Source organism: Malaclemys terrapin, chromosome 1 (genome assembly GCF_027887155.1).
Source record: "Malaclemys terrapin pileata isolate rMalTer1 chromosome 1, rMalTer1.hap1, whole genome shotgun sequence".
Classification (NCBI taxonomy): domain Eukaryota; kingdom Metazoa; phylum Chordata; order Testudines; family Emydidae; genus Malaclemys; species Malaclemys terrapin.
The window spans coordinates 122,814,917-122,828,250 of record NC_071505.1 but is presented as its reverse complement, the minus strand read 5'-3'; the positions used below and the strand labels follow the sequence as shown (position 1 = coordinate 122,828,250).

The following is a 13,334-nucleotide window of genomic DNA, read 5'->3' as shown; positions in this document are numbered from 1 at the left end:
CGAGGGAGAAGCTGAGCTATGCTACTGTTTTAAAAGTATGGAGGAATTTCTTCATTAGCGCATGTCTTTTCCCAAACACTAATGCAATTTTCTGAATTGTTCGTCGGTCTGGAATTAGGTTGGGGATGCGGGAGGTGATTTAAAGGTCAAGAGGAGAGATGGTCTGGAGGCACAGGTCTGGGAGTCAGAAGATATGGAACCTATTCCTGGCTGGGTCACCGACTTCCCATATAACCTTGACAAGTCACTTATTATCTCTGTGCCACAGTTTCTTTATCTGTAAAATGTGGATAATAATACTTACCTGCCTTATAAAAGGTTTTGTGAAGTTAAATTAACATTTATAAAGAAAACCGAGAACCTCAGTTGGAAGACAGTATAGAGCTCAAAGTACTAAGTTGATTATATTAAATTGCCGTGGTACTGGAGTCACTGAATGAGTATAAAACTAAATTTGCTTCTCAAATGCTTTCTGGCTAGTTAGCAGCTGTCTGGATACTAACCTCTGTGATGGTATCACAAACTGTTGCTTACCAGCTCCTTAACTCTTTATTTTTCAGAGGATTACCAACAGCTGATAGAAGACATTGTTCGAGATGGACGATTATATGCATCAGAAAATCATCAAGAAATTCTAAAAGTATGTCCACTTTCCTTTAGCTAAGCAAGGCCAACTATTCAGTTTACTGACACATACGTAGACTATGTTAGTGCTAAGATAAGAGTTCCAGCTCTAGCTAGCTGGCATCACTGAGTCTGTTAGTCACCATGTTCAGGATTTGAGAACAAAATTCTGCGCCAATATTTTTCCTTCCCCACATGCATAGCTATGAAAAATATTGGAATTCAGATTAGCAATAGAGCTCTAATTAACAGGTAAGGAGGAGGCAATTTATAAAGACGTGTTAATGTCTGTATAATCTTTGTACTTGAACTAAAAGAATGAAACTGCCAACAGGAACAAAGGAATAGAATATTCCATAAAGAGCTTCCCCTCACATGCACCTTCTGTGGATAGCACTAGTCAATCAGCGCAGTTGGCTTCTGAATGCTCTACATTTAGCCCAAGTGTTAACGGGGCCAAGCTGCAAAATTCCAACCCAAATGCAAAAATCCTGGGAGACTGTGAATCGTTAGTTATGATGTTTGGATCCCCTGGTTTGGTTTGGGCCCATGCTACTGACATGACAGAAGTGCTACACAGGGGTTAGAATTGGTGGTTGTATGAAGATATTAGTAGGGAAGTGGCTATACAAATGAACTCATGTTATGTCACTATGATGGTGACTGTGCAAATACTGCTCCAGCCCATGGGAACTGTGAAGGCTCAGCAGCTTTGAAAATCAGGTCCTTCGTGCAGGGATTGCCATGGACATAGGCCATCAGGCAAGTGCAGCAGCTGGAATGATTTACTTCATCTTTCAGGGAACTATGAGGTGTATGCTCTGAGGTGTCTGATGGTCTGATTTAACCTAAACTAATGTCCAGACTCTCCCTAGGGGAAGCTAGAAACATTTCTATCATGTATCGTTTTGGCTGGATCATGCCGTTCTTTCTGCTTCAGGAAGAATTCTGGACCTAAGGAAAGTCCTTCCAAAGATGCTGTCTCCCTCCCTCCCACCCCCACCCCCCGTGCAATATTTCTCGCTTTGGGATTACTTCAGAAACTAACTGTGAAAAGGCATTTGTCTGTCAATGTATTGCCAGTGAGCAGTGGGAAGCCTGGTTTCACTAGCTATTTGTTTTTCATCCCCAGCGGATTGGTCCCACTCCTGTCTGAGGCTCACCTGACATGTCACATGTAGCTTTGAATCAATTGGATACACTTTGGCAACACTTGTCTGGCTTGCCATGCCCATGAAGCAGATTGGATTGAATTGGCTGCGTACTGCTAGTTTAGCACCTATTTAAGGCTCCAGTTCGGCAAAGAACTTAAGCATTTGACTAACTTAAAGCACGAGTAGTCTTATTGACTTTAATGGGACTACTCACATGCTTAAAGTTGAGCATGTTCTTATGTACATTGCTGAATCAGGACCTAAATGAGCTGCTCAATTACGTACTAATATATTAGTAGAAGAGTTAATCTGTCAAGGAAAGGTATTGTTTGAACACACTCTTCAGTGTGAATGTGGCACTTATTTAAATGAGTCACGGAGCTAGATTTATATACATGTAACAAAAAGTATCTATCCAAACAGTTGTCTTGTCTCAACAAGACTCACCCACATCACACACTGCTAAGAAAGTGAATTTGTTTTTTAAAAAGGTAGAAGAGGAAAGGTTGGAAGCCACAGCAAACAAAGCAACACAAAAGACAAAACTCAGTGTTTCTGCTGTAAAACCACAAACCTGTGAGAGTAAATACGTGGCCTGGAGTGACAGGAATTATTATCCCAGAGAAAGGGAAGAGAATGCAAAGGCCTAACTATTGTTACAGACGTGGTGAAAAACCCCTGTCCCATGTTGAACAAAACCATGCCCTGTGTTCTCCAGGCAAATTGCTAGAAGCTGTAATTCCATTTTACTGAGCATTTTGTTAATTATTATGATTGTATCTCCCCTGAACGTATCTTTGTATATTACAACCTGCTTGCAATGACTTACAGCAATAAATGTTGCAGAAACTTTATGAAAAGCGGTTGCTGTACATGTACAACTGCCACCTCTCAAACATTAATAAGAGTAGTTTGAAGACACCAGTAAATTAGGTTTGTGTCACCTCCATCTACTTTGATTTATTTTTGTTCCTGTTAATTCCCCTATCCTGTGCATTTGATCACAGAGTGTGCTTAGGGTTTCCAGGCGTCCACTTTTAGACCAGAACGCCCGGTTGAAAAGGGACCCTGGTGGCTCCTGTCAGCACCACTGACTTGGCTGTTAAAAGTCCGGTCAGTGGAGCAGCGGGGCTGCGGCAGACTCCCTGCCTGCCCTGGCTCCACACAGCTCCTGGGAAGCAGCCAGCATGTCCCTCTGGCTTCGGGGTGGCCACAGGGGCTCACGTGCTGCCCCCGCCCCGAGCATCAGCTCCACAGTTCCCATTGGCCAGGAACCGCGGCCAATGGGAGCTGCAGGGGCAGCACCTGTGGGCGAGGGCAGCGCGCAGAGCCCCCTGGTCCCTCCACCTACGAGCAGGACATGCCAGCCGCTTATGGGAGCCGCCTGAGATAAGCGCCACCCGGAGTCTGCACCCCGAACAGGGACAGCTGAACTTCCCACTGCTCAGTTCCTTTGTCTCTTCAGGTACTTTCAGCAGTCAATCTTCTTGGGCAGGAAGGCAATGGAGAAGAGTCCTGTTTGCCTTACTCCCCAGTCTTAAATAGAATTTACATAAGGCGGGAAGCCTTTGTTTCCAGTGGAAAAGTACCAGCAGTGTCCGAGGTGGTGTTTAGTACCAGGTGACATGACCACATTACCTTGTAGTGTCAAAGCAATGTCCCAGGAGGCTTCTCAGGAAGGAGAGAGATTAGTATCTTCAAAGTCTTATTGTTTCTTCCTAATGGCCCATCAAGGCTGATGGCCTGTTTTCTGGTGGATATTTCCCAAGTACACGTCCGGTTGTAATTGTTACATAGCCAATATTCCTAACTTTAGATACAGAAATGATACATACATGCAAATTGGTTAATCACATTCAGTAAATTATAACCTTTCCAATGATACCTTTACAAGACACATCTTGCATAAAATATATCTCAGTTGTGCCATATCCATATCATAAGCATATTTCCATAAAGAATATGGGGTGTAACATCACAAGAGTGAGCAACTGAGGGAGGGGGGATGGAGTGAGCGGGGGTGGGGTCTTGGAGAAGGGGTGGGACAGAGGTGTGGCCTCAGGGAAAGGGTGGGGCGAGGGCAGGGCAAGGGTGTTTGTTTTTTTGCAAATAGAAAGTTGGCAATCCTAACTGTGCCAGGTGACACTGTCCACTTAAGGCTCCTGAGGTCAGGTGAGGTCAATTTGAATCAGATACACTATGACCTTTAATCACTGCTGTAAATTGGTGTTGTTGGTTCCTTTGCATGTCAGGGCTTGGCTACTCTTGCGAGTTACAGCGCAATAAAGGAGCCCCGGGCGCCCGAGCTCACTCCCCGTCCACAGTGGCAAGGCACGTAGAGCGCTCTGACTCCGCGGCTGCAGTGCTGCTGGTACTCCACCTCGGCGAGTGGAATAACATTTGCTGCACCTTGGCTACAAAGCCCGGGCGTCAGTGTGAACAAGGTGTTGGGTTACTGCGCTCTGATCGGCCTCCGGAAACATCCATAATCCCCTTAAATCAAGTGGCCACACTTGTCATCGTTTTGAACTCCTGTAGGAATGCAGAAATGCCCTTTCAAAGCTCCGATATGCATCCGAAGAAGTGGACTGTAGTCCATGAAAGCTTATGCTCTAATAAATTTGTTAGTCTCTAAGGTGCCACAAGTACTCCTGTTCTTTTTGCGGATACAAACTAACACGGCTGCTACTCTGAAACTTTTCAAAGCTCCGTTTCTGACAGCCGGCATGCAAGCCATTACTGTGGAATGCTGTGTGTGAGAGAGAGAGAGGCGGGGGGAGGGGGAAGTTTGCTGCTGTCTGAACTTACAAGACAGCATGCTGACATGCTCTCAGCCCCCCAAAACCCCAGTCTCTTTCCCTCACATACACACAACACACTCCCTGTCACACTCCTCCCCACTCCACCCCCCAGTTGAAAAGCACGTTGCAGTCACTTGCATGCTGGGCTAGCTGCCCATATGCGCTGCTCCCAATGCCGCTGCAAGTGCCGCAAATGTGACCACGCCAGTGCGCTTGCAGCTGTCAGTGTGGACAGACTGCAGCGCTTTCCCTACTGTGCTCTCCGAAGGCGGGTTTAACTCACAGCGCTCTACATCTGCAAGTGTAGCCATGCCCTCAATTTTGCCTGTCCACGCTCAGATGTCTGAACTTGGATTTTTTTGGAAGGTTATATCTGCTAAAATACCCACTGGTGTGGACTCCCTGGCCAAATCCCCAGGCCTCTTCCACTGTCCCCCTTCCAAAATGTTCCTCTCTGCTAGCTCAACCACTCATCATCCTGCCTTTCCTGCAAACACAGATCACCCAGACCAGTTCCACAACATACAGGACTTTCCAAAACCATTCTTGGAGCCTGCAGATTTGGCCTTCCTTGAGTTCTTACAGAAGGGGAAAAACTAGGGTATTGGCTGAAAGATAAAAAGCTTGCTGTGTTTAATGTCAGCAGGGTAGGTACAGTAGTTTAATATGCTGCATCTAGAGTGACCTTTGTGTCTAGAGGTTTAAATAGTTACTAGTGAGAGGAACTGTGCTCAGCTGATGTTACCCTGGACCCAAACCATCTATACGACAAAGGCACTTAGTCCGCTTAAAATCTAGTCAATTTTTTAAAAGTGAGACAAAAGTAGTTTCATGTCCTACTCCTGCCCTTGAGTCCTCAAGACAAATTCTGTAATTTTTCACAACTAAATTTTCCTTTTTGTCTACATGCTTTTCACTCCCATGTTGCTGTGTGAAAGACCCAAACAATCCACAGGGGAAATAAACTGACAGACTATTTGGGCAAAGCAAATGTCAAATGGACAAAACAAAGGAAATGAAAAAATGGGGAAACACTGGCTGAAATCCTGGCTTCATTTAGGTCAGTGGGAAATTTGCCACTGACTTCAATGAGGCCAAAAATTCACCCTTTGTTTTTTTTCCGAATCTCTTGAATTGATAAGAGGTGTTACCACACAATGTTAGACAGAGGTCTGATTTTTAAGTTCATAGTGTCTATTAAGTGACTGCAGTAAGAAGGCAACAATGGGCATTCATTCACACTCCTGGTGGGCCAAGAGGGCAGAATGACATCCTCCACTGTTGTTTGTAGGCCAGATTCCCACCTGCAAAGGACAGATACACTGTCAGAGAGGACAAGGGGGGAGGGATAGCTCAGTGGTTTGAGCATTGGCCTGCTAAACCCAGGGTTGTGAGCTCAATCCTTGAGGGGGCCACTTAGGGATCTGGGGCAAAATCAGTATTTAGTCCTGCTAGTGAAGGCAGGGGGCTGGACTTGATGACCTTTCAGAGTCCCTTCTAGTTCTATGAGATAGGTATATCTCCATAACTAAGTATACTATCACTTTCTACAAAATGCATTGCTGAAGGTGTAAGGAAAGATCCAGTGTGGTCTACCACCTAGGAAGGTCTATAAATTGGGAGACTCCCATGATGTGGCCGACATATAATAACTGTTTTCATGAAAAGAGGCCAGCTGCCTGCTGAAATGAAGTGTATTAGCAGGAATAAAAAATACACTGGCTCACTCACAAAGACTGTTGCTCTGGGTTCATGACACTTTACCTCTCTGCCAGCTTTTGTGCTACTTTCCTCCACATCAGAACTGGGATATCATGCCATTCTCTTCCAAAGATCACCAGCCACGCAAGGTTCATTATTACCGCAATATATAGCTGACCTCTGCAGCCCAGTAGCCCCAGCTCAGCCTCTGCCGTGGGGTAAATCTACTTCTTGCCATGTACACATGAGATGTTTTCAGGGAGGAGCTGGTCCATCATCTTTGCCAACTCCCCATTTTCCTGGTCAAGGGTATGCCTGTAACCTGAGCCCATGAGGCCTTTCATTGACACTCTTCCCAGACCAATAGATACCACATATGACTGTGCTCCAGTGTCATTCAGAAAGGATCCCAGGCCACAAACCTGGCTGTAATAACAGCCCAGGTAATCGCACTCCATTATCAGGCCCATGGGTGCTGGAACAATTTGTATAGTGGGGATGCTGAGAGCCATTTAACTAAACTGTAGACTCTGTACATTATGGAAATCACTTCAAGCAAGGGGTGCAGTAGCACCCCTAGTTCCAGCACCTGTGATCAGGCAGTCTCTCCTGATATGCCCAGCCTAGCTGCATCAGAAGGACAGAAGCACTCTCCCTAGATTGCAGGATTGACTGGAGTAGCCCTGCTAGAACCTGTGTATCCTCCTGTTTCAAGTTACTTGGGACTCTCTCCCATCAAGAGCTTCCCTGAAACTTCCCAGATTGGGGTATCCCTTCTTCCGGTCTCCCCCGATGAGACACTCCTAGTCTGCCAGACCATTCAGGCCACTTGGCTCCTTCAGCTGCCATGATTTTCTGTATGGAATTAGTCTCTGGGCATAACCACTGGGCAGCAAAGTGCCAGAACCTCTGAGCCTGTGGTCATGCTCTATGCAGGAATGGTTCAGCCTTGAAATGGTGCCAGTACATCTCTGAAGTCAGTCCCAGTCTATCCACGATGGCAGCCTTCACCACAGGATATGAGCCCACCTGCTCGTCACTTGCCACTCGGTTGGCTGCCTGCGCCTCACCCGTCAGAAACAGTGCTATGGGGGCTCCCCAAGTAGGCTCTTGCCAGCCACTCATTCAAGGGTACAGAGGAAAGACTGCAGGTCATCCTCTAGCCCCCAACTTTGCCAGGCCAGGGACCAGGCAGCCTAAGCTACTCTTTCCAGTAGAAGCGAAAGTCCCCAGAACTCCATGGCCTAGCTGCTTCCACAGCCACTCTTGTTGCTATAATTGGGCCTCTGCCACCACCGCTGAGTGACAAAGTGTGCCCCCTTCTGTTTCTGCAGGCTCTCCATCAATTGCAGGAGGACAGCTGGGTCTGCTGCTATTCCTGCTACCACAGTAGCACAGCTAACTGCTGCTGCACCATCATCAACAGACATATCACCTTCTCCATCTTTCCTGATTACCCAAACTGGGTGGGGTGTCAGTCAATAGTCACATTTCCCCTTATCTCCAGTGGCCGATCACCGACCTGCATGTTCCAACACGTGCTATAGCATGTTCTGACCACAGCACCCTCTTGCAGTATTGTACAGTACAGCAGCCACTCAGCCTCAGTTTCCCAGCTGCTCCATCCAGCCCCCAACTCCTTCTGAGTTAGCTTTCCCGCTAGGTCTCTTACAGGTCTATCCTCCCAGGGCACTCAAAATTACAGCAAATATGAAGCAACATAAACTCTTCCCATTTCTCTGGGAGATCTGCTAGGCACCAGTCTTCCCCAGTGCCTGGCCCTAGCTAGCTGCCTCTCCCATAGTGAGAGCGCTACATCTGCTCTCTGTGTCTGCTTCTTCCAACCGAGCAGCGCTCTTATTTTTAAGCCCCTCCCTGAAAGCTTGTCTCCTGCTCCAGGTGTCTCTGTTTGGGCTGATTGGGCCTTTGGTACCCATTAACCTCTTCCTGCCTTGTGGGCGGTTTGTGTGCCCCATTAGTCCTGCATGAGAGTAATAATATAGGGCCCGTTGTACTCCAGTGTAAGTGCATTGCTATTACTCCTCATTTATGCTTGTGTTCGGGCCCCCATCCAATGCCTGTTGAAGTCCCTGGGGATATTTCTATTGACTTCAATGCGTGTTGGATCATATCCCGAGCAAGATCAAAATTGACTTAGAAATTACAAAATATAGAGTGAGTCAGGAACTGCTTCAAATCATGCCATGTCTCTGGTGGCCAATGTTCATTGTTGTATGCCTAGAAGAGATGGTGAATTGATGAGTTCAGTCTTGACATCACAAAATAACCACCGAAGACATCACAAAATAACCACCAACCACAACTGACATTTTGGAGGCCCAGTCCTCCAAGGATTTGGTCAGTGAGATTTGAGGTTCCTCAGGCCCTGTCTCGCTTTAGTTACATGTGTAAGGTTTGACATATGCCTAAGTACTGTGCTGAATGGGGGCATTAGCATCTTATAGGATGAGGTACTTAGAGAACTCCGTGCTTGAATAGGATGTGGAGACCAAACTGCCCTCTTACACACAGACAGAAGGCCCTTGTGGAAAGGGGTTGAACACTGGAAGATCAGTGTGAGGTAGTTTGCAATACTATTGCCCATATTGTACACATTTTGTGATTAACAAGATGCTTGAATGCATCAACCTGGCCCCTACCATAAGCACTAATTACACGTGTTAAAATGGAGAAGTTAGTAAACTGTCTATGGTATAATATGCAACAAGCAACATGGACTTGAGCATGCTTAACCTGCTTTGCCTAATGGTAACTTTTGCCAAAGAAAATCATAGTGAACATTGATTTTAAAAACTGTGCAAAAACTAACACAATCACAATATGTGTCTAATATATACTTTGTCTCTCCTAGGACAAGAAATTGATCAAAGCTCTCTTTGATGTATTGGCACATCCTCAAAACTATTTCAAGTACACAGCACAAGAGTCAAAGGAGATGTTCCCACGATCATTTATAAAGCTACTGCGATCAAAAGTTTCCAGATTTCTACGACCATACAAATAGCTTCCTAGTGATATTCAATTTGGGGTTATTTTGCATTCCTGTCAAATATTGTATTTTACTCCACAGTAGAAACATTTGCTAATTGGAAGGCTATTTTTTTGCAGTCTTTATTTTCAATTATATATTGAAGAATAAGTATAATGTTTTATAATTGTTAAAAGCCAATATTCTGAATGGGATTTTTACTTCAAAGAAGATACTTGTGGATCCTTGAGTGCATCCAATTGAAGATCCAAATTTGTGTCTGCACTAGTGTGTCTTCATGTTTCATTTGAAAATGTTTGTTTTAAAAAATATATTTTCTAAGCCTTTTTATTTTCTAGCGAAAATAGTTTTCTTCTAAGCAAAGAAGAAACCTATTCAAACTGGTTAAACAAACTACCTGTTTTGTGATAGAAAGGAGTATGTAGCATAAATACTATTTGGATTTTGAATTGCACTTGAACTTTATATTTGAAATTTTAGAAGAAAACAAAAAAAATCTAAATTTTGTTATTTCCCATTTGTGGTTTTGTGGAGACTTTGTTCTAGTATAAACCAAAAAAAGGAAGAAAAAAAAAGAAAAAAAAGGAAATGGATGTATAATTTTGTTTTATGGATTATACAAGATTGAATCCCATGCCCTCTCTGTTTTATCTGCCCTATTATAGCCTTCTTCAAAGGTCTACCACTACCTGTCCTGCTGCGGATACAGTCATGGAATTTTGTATGCCATTGGGTCTCTTTGAAGACTTTTACAATAGGGTGGATGAGAAACAAAGAAAAAAAAGTAGTAGTCCGTTTTTCTTTTCCTTATTAGAGCATCTAATTAAGTACAATATATAAATATATAAATATATACTTCTATTTGTGGGTACATTAGTAATATTATCTTTAGTTACTGTAAATATTACTCAGACTTAAATCTCTACTCCCACGCACAGTATTTACTCGTATCTATTTGTGACTTCACTTAGATGATTAAATAACTTCTCCGAGTGCTTGTAACTTCTGTTTATCCCAAACTGAAGTATCTTTGAATTTTATGATACAAGAAAAGAATAACTTTCACTTAGACAGTCTTGTCAAGCATAAATTATTCGGTGGAAGGATGAGAGATTTTAGTTAATGTAAAATTCATTATTTTGCTAACTACTTTACAATATCTCATTCAGCAAATAGTCCTATTCTTCCTCCTTATTCAGGTACTCCTTATGTCAAAATCAATGGGAGTTACTCCTGAGAAAGGGGCAATGAATAGGACTTCAGGAGAGATTAACTTTTACATTAGATTTGTCATCACCAAATCATTACAGAAATATACCTCTTGTATAAGCCAAATTTCTAAAGGGGAAAAAACAGAAATAATTTTTGCAATCATTTTAAATATTTTTAAATTAATTAAATATACACTAGTAGCCTGATCCTGCATTCCTTGGGCACCCAAAACTCCCACTTACTTCAGTAGCAGATTCACACCTAAAACATCCATTAGCTTCACAGGAACATAAGAAATTTCCATAGTAGGTCAGATTAGCGGCCATCTTCTGGCAGTAGCAAGTACTAGATGCATACGAAGAAGGTGCAAGAATCCTGTAATCCCCATCAGTTTACTGACATAACAGTGGATTTCAATGAGAGATTGTATATTTTTGTTAGCACCACAGCCACTTCATTTTTCAGTTCCTTCAGAACTCTTGGATGTGTACCGCCTGGGGATTTGTTTAATCTACTAGGGAAGTTCACCACCTTCCCCTTCGTCCCTCCTCTTTATTATCTAAGGAGAGTAGGTGTCACCCCAATATCTCTTGTGGTGAAGACTGTGGCAAATAAATCATTTAACTTTGCTTCTCTGCTGCTCCCTTATCTCTCTGATAATCCAAGAGACCTATGAATTCTCTCAAAGACTTTGTGCTTCTGATATATACTTTAGAGATGTTTTACACTAATTTATATGCATATGTTTTTATGTCTGGCTAATCACTCTTCAAACTCCCATTTGGCTTTCTTAATTTCCCATTTACGTTTTACTGGCAATAGTTTCCGTTCCTTTCTCCTGGCTACAGTTGAGCTGGATTGCCATTTCCTGAACGATACCTGTTTGGTTTGAATCCCTTTTTTTAATCTGGCCATTTAGCCTTCTGGGGGAGAGGGAAGTTGCCTTTTTTCCTGTTTGTTCTGTTATAGTGTGCTGAAATGTCACCAGGCTGATTTTAAGCTCTTCATTTTTGATTGAAGGGCCTTTTTGAGTTGCTTCCTCTTTTTTAAGGAAAATTCTCCTTTCAGAATTGAATGTCATTGTGCTCGCTTTTATAAGATCTCTTCCTCAAGGATGATAAACTTAGGCTGGGTCTACATTACCCGCCTGAATCGGCGGGTAGAAATCGACCTCTCGGGGATCGATTTATCGCGTTCCGTCGGGACGCGACAATCGATCCCCGAATCGACGCTCTTACTCCACCAGTGGAGGTGGGAGTAAGCACCATCGACGGGAAGCCGCAGAGGTTGATTTTGCCGCCGTCCTCACAGCGGGGTAAGTCGGCTGCGATACGTCGAATTCAGCTACGCTATTCACATAGCTGAATTTGCGTATCTTAAATCGACCGCCCCCGTAGTGTAGATGTGGCCTTAATTTTTTAACTGATCACTATTGCCTAGTAGGAGTCCAAGGATGGGTGTCCCGAGGGATGTATGATCAGTGCTCGTCCTAGTGCGTTTGTAGAATGGAAAAACCATTTGCTAAATGTAGGGAGGCAGGGGCTAGTAGAAATGCTAATAATTATACATAGTTTGTACAATAAAGTGCAGTGGATAATATGAGAATCTATATAGATGATCACAAATATGCATGTATAAATCTGAAAGCTCAAAGACAACTACAAAGAAACATAGTATTTCAGAGTGATGTGAACATTGCAAAGGTGTCCGAGAGGTTATCCAAAATGGTTGAACTGGTCATGATTACTGTAATGCAATTTAAAGATATTGGAAAACTGACTGAAATTCTCAGAAGAAGACATATAATTTAAAGAAATGAAATAACACCATGATTTCCTGAAGGCTGCACATTGTTCTCTGAACTTTCAAACTGCATTTCTCAGTCTAAGGAAATAAGTCTGGGTCTAATGCTGAGCAGTACTGAATGTCTCATGCAGACTATGCGGCACCTAAAACTCCCATTCAGCAACTCGCAGGATTGGTCCCAACATCACTGTAAAATATTACTGGCCTGCAGGGCAAATGATCTTTTTTGCAACACAGCGCAAGGTAATTTCCCTTGCAGGTCAGGAATCCCTTGTAGTGCAGTAACACTTTTAGGGCTTTCAATTACACTGGTATGAAGCCAGGACAAGGGCGTGTCTACACTATGGAATTGCCCTGATCACGGCCATTGGCGACCAGCCAACAGTATAGCTGCACTAGTGGAAACCACTAGCGGAAGCAAGCTAAACTATGATTTGCACTGGTGCAGTTTACCCCCGCTTAAAATGGCTATGCTACACTGGTGCTTATTGCAGTTTAACTTGTCTACAGTATAGGTTTGTACTGATGCACCTACTCTGGTGTCTGGCCATTAACCGCTGCAATCCCCAGTATAGACCAGGACTAACTCTGAGGATGCCCTCCGTTCAGGGCCGGCTCCAGGCACTAGCCTAGCAAGCAGGTGCCTGGGGCAGCCGATGAAGAGAGAGGCGGCACGTCCGGCTGTTTGGCGGCGGGGCAATCACTCCCTCTCGGAGCGAAGGACCTGCTGCCGAATTGCCACCGTAGGATGAAGTGGTGGTAGAGCTGCCGCCGCTTGCAATCGCAGCTTTTTTTTTTTTTTTTTTTTTTTCTCTGCTTGGGGCAGCAAAAACGCTAGAGCCGGCCCTGCCTCCATTACATGGATGCAACACTTATTGATTTGTTCCCACGTAATAAGGGTAGAATTTGCGTCATTGATTGTGCTGCAATCAAGAGAACAATTTGGCCATTACAAGTATATAGCTGACATACTGAATGTTTCTTATACTGTATATGTAGAAAATCATATATTTTATGTGATGTTTG

The 13,334-nt window shown here is 43.8% G+C and overlaps 1 protein-coding gene across 9 annotated transcripts in view; it reads left to right on the top strand.

Annotated features, from left to right (window-relative positions):
- SCUBE1 (signal peptide, CUB domain and EGF like domain containing 1) overlaps positions 1 to 13,113 on the top strand; it is a 293,422-nt gene extending 280,309 nt beyond the window's left edge. For 4 of the 9 annotated variants that reach the window (XM_054037763.1, XM_054037745.1, XM_054037800.1 and 1 more), the window contains 2 exons: positions 561 to 640; positions 9,153 to 13,113. In XM_054037763.1, coding sequence (XP_053893738.1) covers positions 561 to 640; positions 9,153 to 9,305 — 233 coding nt within the window. In that variant the 3' untranslated portion in view covers positions 9,306 to 13,113. Of the gene's footprint in view, positions 1 to 560; positions 641 to 2,269; positions 2,633 to 4,030; positions 4,335 to 9,152 lie in introns of those variants that run through there. The other 5 variants (XM_054037754.1, XM_054037737.1, XM_054037790.1 and 2 more) reach the window with 2 other exon arrangements.
- Positions 13,114 to 13,334: the final 221 nt, after the last annotated feature.